The sequence below is a fragment of the Montipora capricornis genome, chromosome 13 (genome assembly GCF_036669925.1).
Source record: "Montipora capricornis isolate CH-2021 chromosome 13, ASM3666992v2, whole genome shotgun sequence".
NCBI lineage: Eukaryota > Metazoa > Cnidaria > Anthozoa > Scleractinia > Acroporidae > Montipora > Montipora capricornis.
Genome location: NC_090895.1, coordinates 42,347,385 through 42,354,884, shown reverse-complemented (window position 1 = coordinate 42,354,884; position 7,500 = coordinate 42,347,385). Strand labels below are relative to the sequence as shown.

The window sequence follows — 7,500 nt, the reverse complement described above, 5'->3', positions numbered from 1 at the left end:
GTTTTGCTTTTATCCTGAACAACTTTGTGCTACTCTGTTTACGAACTGACTTTTGTGGAAAAACTAGTCTAACAACTTTGTGCCACTCTGTTTACGAACTGACTTTTGTGGAAAAAACTAGTCTTCATCGTTTGCTCTGAACATCTTCCGCTTATTTTTGTTTCAGGAAAAGGAAAAATCGTCACCAAGAAGTGGATAACTGACTGTTTCAAAAAGAGTAAACGCTTGTCTACTCGAGAGTAAGCAGAACCAGCCCTTATCACTTCTTATTTTAAGCTTTCCCTGAGGTTTCAAACGTAAGAACCCTACTACGTACACTGCCTGTCATTCCAAAACTGAAGCCCGTCTGGTCGAGGTCGTTGTATGTCGTCAGTGCCGGCCTGAAATTTCTAAAGTTGAGAATATGAAAGACGGAACGTGGCATTGACCGAATGCAAAAATGGCCGCCAATAAATTATCCTTCTGTCTTTGTGGAGACTGAGTTTAACCCAGTCACACCCCAAACGCCCTTGGACGCCCTAGTTCACGAATAAATAGGAACTTGATAGATGGTTGGACCGAAAGCGAGAAAACTGTTTTGGCCAATTAAAACAATCGCACAGGGTCAAAGGAACCAATCGCAACACAAAGCAAATTGCAGGCGGCTCTTAGTGCTTTTGTGGTGTTGCTTCTGATTGGTTAAGAAAACGCCAATCACGAAGCGTTGTAAATAGCCCAAGGAATTCGATTGAACCAACTCTACCCACTGAAATCCGTGTTTGAGCAGTCTCTACTGTCTTCCAGCTACCATTTGCCGGGTGATAGCAGTTCATCTGCAGGAAGTAGTGACGAGGAAAAAGAAGAAGTTAAAGTAAAAAGAATGTCAGCCGCAACAAATAGCCGAAACCACAGCAAAGATAACAACGAGGTGAGATGTCTTTGGGTTAGCTTCACTTAGTCACTGAAATTCCCTGGCTTTTTTTTTTTTAATGAAATATGTTTTTACTAAAAGCGTTGAGCAGACTTGTTAAAACTCCGATTTTGTCTGATTTTCCGGGTCGTGTTGTACCCCATTGAACGGGCTTCTGGAGTGGCCAAAAGAACAATAAAACGAACAAAGATAGGGATGGATTTAGCACAGAAAACAATAGGAAGTACGACACTATACGGCCAATGAAATATAGTGTTCAACAAGAGGTACGACCCTACCCAATTTTTCATGTGTCAATATGCTCATAGGAGGCGGGCTCCGATACTGCTTCGGTCGTAAACAACCTTTCGGCAATCTAAAAGTTTGCCATTTTGTCCGTTGCATTTTTTGCTTTATACCTGTGGGATATTGTTGGCTAAAAAGTTATGTCGTGGTTAGATGTGCAACAATAGGGACCTTTAGATCGAAGGACGAGAACGACTACGAGTACAAGTTTTTTGTTCTGAGCACGCGCACATCGAAAATTGTCGGCACGCCTCGTCGGCTCTCGTCGGCCTCGTCGTCGGCCTCCAAACGTTATGCACATGCTCAGTACGGAAAACTCGTACTCGTAGGCGCTGACGTGCTCCGATCTGAAGGTCTCTAATTATGGCCAATTTCGTCAAGTGCAAAACCCATTACAATCTTCCTCCTTGAGTCAGATTTTTACTTGTGTCAAATATTTATTCCTACATACTCACAGACAAACTGATGTATCCCCAGACCAAGAGCTGAGTCTGCAAAAGAGAGCCTATGCTACACGGGATCTCCTCTATGGGACAAGATACCCGTGGACCAATTTAGATAGTTCTAAATTTACTCAATGGAAATTAATTTAAAGCTTCATTGCATTTCTCCTAAGGATTAGGTAGTTTGGTAACTTATGTATTTTAGGCAAATTTTGTACGACCATACACTTCATTCCGAATTGGCCGCTTTTTAGTATTCTTTTCTTTGCTTGCAAATTAGGCCTTGTTGCCTCATTTTTAAACTTAAAATTCGCAAGAATATTTAACCTTGAACGAGGCAACAAGGGCTAATTTGCATTCAAACAAAATAATTTTAAAATGGTGGCCTTTTTGGAATAAAGTGCAAGTAACATTTCGTTATTTGTGAATAAAGACTGATTGAACGAACATGAGAGCCAAAATCGCCAATCACAATAGACCTTTCTCACAAATGGCGGCAAAGTAAAATATCCTTTTGTCGCAATGCTAACAAGCCTTTCCAGCCTCGATACTTTGGGCAAAATTCAAAAGCATATGTCAACCAAAATTGGGCAAGTAGGCCTTATTAACATAAATACAAAAGAATAATGAATCGTGGTGGATTGGTCGGGTTCTCGATTGCTCACTCGGTAGACTTTATTTTTAACAGAATGCTTCCCAGAAAGCGAAAAACGTCCCATCGGAAACACCAAGGAAACTCCAGCTTCCGATGCAAAGAAAGGTATAATCGGTATGATAGTTTGGTATTTATATGTTATTTTCTCTGTGGTGTTTGGAATACGCCGTTGCTGTGGGACAATTTTGAAGAGGATTGCGGATTGAGAGGTTTTAAAAGACTTATTATGATTGCTGTGATATCAACGAATTACGGCCTGGTCTTGGTGCTGAATTTGGTCGCGCATGCTCCAGTTTAAAATCCCGCTGTGACCACGAATGGATTCGTTTTCCCTGGTTCACAAATTGACCTCTTCAACGCTTAAGCGCCAACTGTTTTCCTTCTCTTAATAGGCCCTATTCACGATGGCCGCCATGTTGGTTTTCAAATTGTCATGCAAATTAGCCATGTGTTATGCTGGGGGGCAAACATTGGAAAAAAAGAAAATTGCTGAAAATCGGCTTGTCGAAATATTGAAATAATATTGCAAAAAGTGTACCTTTTACAATAATTTTATATCTTTTGATTGCCTTTGACATTTTGACTTTCTTCTTCGTTATCTGCTCATTTTTCACTAAAAAAACGTCGAAATAATTTGTGTAAAATGATTGTATTTTACTGCTTAGGTGATAAACATTCAATGAACGTGAAACAAATCATCTGTGAAGCTAAGATGTTCGTAATAACCTCTCAAACTTGCGTTGTTTGCCCGCTCAGAAGTGTGTCGCTAATTTGCATGATAATAGCAAATCCAACATGGCGGCTATCGTGAATAAGGTCTATTGAGCTTTAATAATATGTGATCTGCTAATCGCCCTTCTCGCAGTCGGAGACTGAATTACTAAGGGCGCAGCTCAGCGAGGTCGGGCCGAAGGAGCTGTGCTGCCGGCTAGGCGCTCGGCCCCTGAACACGACCCATGTATGACCTCGGAGCACAGCACCACAGCCTGATGGAATAGGCCGGGAGTCGATTTTCTTAACTTGCTTTGTACGGCTTAAAGTGCTACTATGACCAAAAATCAATTCTACTTTTTCTTTGTATTTCAAAACTATGTTAACTGAACACTAAGTGACCGACGTGTTAAGCCTTCATTTCAAAAAGACACCTGTTTATTTTGAGTGAAAATTTCCTAATTAATGGTCCGCCATTACTTACTTTAAAAATCTTGAGAGAGCTGGATCGAGGAGAAGATGACGTCAAAGACTCGCGAGTTTAAAATGCAATGCGTGTGCATGCGCCGAAATTAATATGAAGTACGGTTTCAGACTTTTCAACTCGTGTTTTGCATGTCTAATAGCTGCGTTTTCACGCTGCAATTTTAAGCTAGTGAGTCTTTGACGTCATCTTATCCTCGATCCAACCCTCTGAGGTCCAATCGGTCAGTTTTGAACGTGAATAATGGCGTACCGTGAGATCCTAAACTTGCAATCAAAGAAAACAGTGTTTGGATAAAATTCGAAGCTCAAAATTGTGCCAGTCAGGTGTCAAGCAAACACGCTTTCAAAATGTTAAGGAAAAAGGGAAGTAAATTTTTTTTATCATAGTAGCACTTTAAGACGTTATTCGGGTATCATCGTGTTTAAATGTATGTTACATTCTCTCGGTGAAAGCGTCCGGTAACAGCGAAACAAGATCCAAACGTTTCCGCTGAGAGGCTGCATTAGCGGTAAGTTTGAATGTCTTGAAAACGAGGCTAGTTCGCCTGACAGTCAGCCAGCTCATAAATGCCCCTTCCGTCCACGCGTATCCGGCGAATTCGCTGGCGAATCAGGAACTTTTTTATTACGCTCTCCAGAGTGGATATTTTGTAATCCGCTATGAATCCGGAACCGTGGGGTCGCTAAATCCGGAATTTTTTTATCCCGATGACGTAACAAGATCGAGCCCAGTTCCTTACCTTACCTTATTATTTCTTTACGGCGCATGCTCTGTTACCTATGTTTTCTTGAGGAGACCTGAGTACTACAGTGAATCCGGATACGTTTCGGATACATGTGTATGGGCAAATTCGATTTGAATACGATACGTGGATGGGAATATTTTTGAATCCGGAATTAAAATGTTACGATTTCAAAAATATCCGGATACGTGTGGACAGGGCCTTAGTTATGAGACACCGCTGTCTGGAATGAGCGTTTTATCCTGCAGTCCATACAGACCTTAACCAGGAACCCGTGACCCGGAGCCTACAACTCTATTGTGTTCATGTCACGGCGTTTTCACAGACCGCTTTAGTTTTAGATTGAATTTCCCGATAATGAGACTCCCACAGGAGCCCGATGACCAATTCCAAGCAATTAAGCTGACGTCATAGGGTCACCGAACCGGAACTGCCTTTGTTTTTTGACGTAATTCGCGGGAAGGGCTAGTCTAAAAATAAACCTACTTGTGAAAACGCCGTTTCACAGACGCTGTATGGAAGTTGCTCGCTCCAGATGGGCTTCTGCCTTAACTAAGGAAAATGGTCTCTAACAATGCCAAAATCTTGGCATTTATTTTGATCAGATCAACCAGAGGTACGCGTCGACGAAGATGATATATATGGCGGTTCAACCGATGATGATTTGCCAGAAGAATCTGGTACAGTCAAGAAAAGCGAACACATAGCACCCCCGAGTCCACAAGATACTTCACCCAGTGATCCGGACACAGAGGATGAATTAAGACGGTAAAGTTTGTACCGAATGGAGAAATATCTAGCGTAGAACGTCTGAATGATGTTAGTTTACGGATAATCGTTGTTGAAAAAAAAAAAAAAAAAAGACCGCGATTTTTTGGGGCCGCGCGTGGGAGGAAGAAAACGGGCGTGTGAAATGTTGGGCCTTGTTCTGTTTCGCGCGTGCGTATTGTCCCTCACGTGCTCCAGTAGGAGGTCTTGCTCTTTTCACACAGGCGCTCCGAGGGACTGGGGCTCGGGGGGAGAGAGAGGGAGCGCCTGCGAGCAGGCTATGGTCTGTGAGGTTGAATAGGAGCATGTCAGATTCTCATGGCTTGATATTAGGTCTGCAATTAGAGAGCGGCAATTTACTTCGATCTAACCAATTGAGTATGAATTCCTCAACTAAGGGTGCGTTCGATTCACCGTATTCCGGAATAGTTTTACGTGGAATATACACCTTATTCCAAAATGGCCGCCATTTAAATATTCTTTTGTTTTCATTCAAATTAGCCCTTGATGCCTCCTTCTTAAAATTCAAAACAATATTTTATCTTGAACGAGGCACCAAGAGCCAATTTCTATGCGCATAAATCAGCAGTCAGTTTGGAATAAGGTGTATAAGTTAAAAATCCGTCGTTTTTACGGAGATTCACTTTAAAATTGTCAAACATCTGCTGTAATGCTATTTTAAACATATTTTTTATTATCCTTGCTGCTTCGAAATGCGCCAAACATACCGTTTTAATCATCACGCCACGTATTCTTATTCCGGAATAGGGTCAATATCGTTCGCACATGGGTTTCTTTACAAGTTTGGGATTTAGCTCATGCTAAATTTACTAGTTAGATTTTCGAATTCGAAGCTTGGTGGGGAATTTGTTAGTCCGACGTAAACACGCATAAAGGCTATTGTGCTTGAACTGGTAACTGCTGCCTTTGTTTGCAAACTAATTTCAATTTGCTACGATTACCGCGGAAAAATACTAAAGAAAAAGAACAACCTATGAAAGAAGTGTACTCACAATTATTTCTGGCAGAAACAACACAGAAAACAACACAAGGAGGTCTCGAGTTGCATGATTCATTTCTACATGCAATTCAAAACTATATGAAACGATGCATTGGTTTCTTGTAATTAATCCTTTGTTTACAGAGTTCAAAAGGAAGAAGGCGAAAATGAAGATGACGATGATATTTATGCTGGCACGACTGAGGACGAAGAAGAGGACACGAAGAGCAAAGGTGACAGTTTGTATAGTGATATAATTGTGTGTGATGGAAGATTTATGAAGTCCCTAAATGTGAAATGCAGATAGTTATCGTCTTTCCAAGGATAAGATCAACGCACTGTTAATTTAACTGAAGAAGGCTGAGAAATTTCCAGCCTTTAACAGGACCGCGCAATATGTCGCAGCAAGTTAGGGCCTGGCCAAACGGGAAATGTTTGGTGACCAAACATTTCACCGTTTGGCCACCTTGTTTGGTGCTGTTTGATCGTGTTTGATAAAATTTGAAGGCCATCAAACGCCTTGAGAACTGGGTGGCTTCGAAAAGCCATTTTGTCAAACCTCGACTTGCCTCAAACGAAATGCACTCTAAGCTTGTTTAGCTTGAAGGTAACTGAAGTCTTTTTTTCACATGGTTGTTGCAGAATCCGCTGACGACGTGTCCTCAGGGTCAGAAGGGGAACTTCCCTCGTTACCGGACTTCTTTTCTCACAAACACTTTATGCTCTACGGTGAAATAGAGGGCAAAATCAGAAGGCTTCTGATAAGATACATAACGGCATATAATGGGTAAGAAAGTGTTTTAATCTTGGTTTTCTTTAACATCATCGTCAGCGAGCGATGGATGAAATTTGAAAACCGGTCAACGACTTTTTACAGCCACCAAAACTCGCGATTTTCGGAAATGTCATACTCGTCCTGCATTTTTCCGGGCAAACGCTGAAAACCGTTCTAATTTTTCATAGAACAAAGCCGCTTGAACCGCAAGAACATTTCAGTGTTGTTTACTCCTGAATTTTACTCTGAGTTTGTTCTGCGTGTGACGTCACTTTCCGGAGAATTCATTAGGTAAAATTTGATTGGCTGAACTGTGGGAAAGGATTGTTGCTTTCGGGTAAGCAGGCGTTTGGGCGGTGGGGGTTGGGGGGGGGGGGGGGGGGGGAAGAGGTGAAATACGATTCCTCTAAAAACGACTACGACAGAGGCTATCATTTCCATCACAAAACCTTAAATTTGGTCATTTCACGTCGTTGTCAGTTCGAGAACGGAAAAGAAGTGAACCAAAATTGTACAACGCTTATGCTGGGCGTATGGAGCCATTGTTTTTGCTCGTTAAACTTATCTGGGACTTTCCGACTTTTTTATGATTTAACACACTTTTTCGTGTCCATAATGTTCGCTTAGGTAAAATATGCTATTTACAAGGTAATTTTTGTAAAATTAAAATGTTAAAAAAAACAAACGTTTTCGGTTGTTTTTAACAATTTAATTTTACAAAAAT

At 41.3% G+C, this 7,500-nt stretch overlaps 1 protein-coding gene across 1 annotated transcript in view; it reads left to right on the top strand.

The window, feature by feature from the left end:
• Nucleotides 1-7,500, top strand: part of LOC138030845 (DNA repair protein XRCC1-like) — a 36,655-nt gene that overhangs the window by 23,784 nt on the left and 5,371 nt on the right. The window contains exons 13-18 of the mRNA XM_068878709.1: nt 167-239; nt 784-907; nt 2,311-2,398; nt 4,839-5,001; nt 6,146-6,234; nt 6,644-6,788. Coding sequence (XP_068734810.1) covers nt 167-239; nt 784-907; nt 2,311-2,398; nt 4,839-5,001; nt 6,146-6,234; nt 6,644-6,788 — 682 coding nt within the window. The remainder of the gene's footprint in view (nt 1-166; nt 240-783; nt 908-2,310; nt 2,399-4,838; nt 5,002-6,145; nt 6,235-6,643; nt 6,789-7,500) is intronic.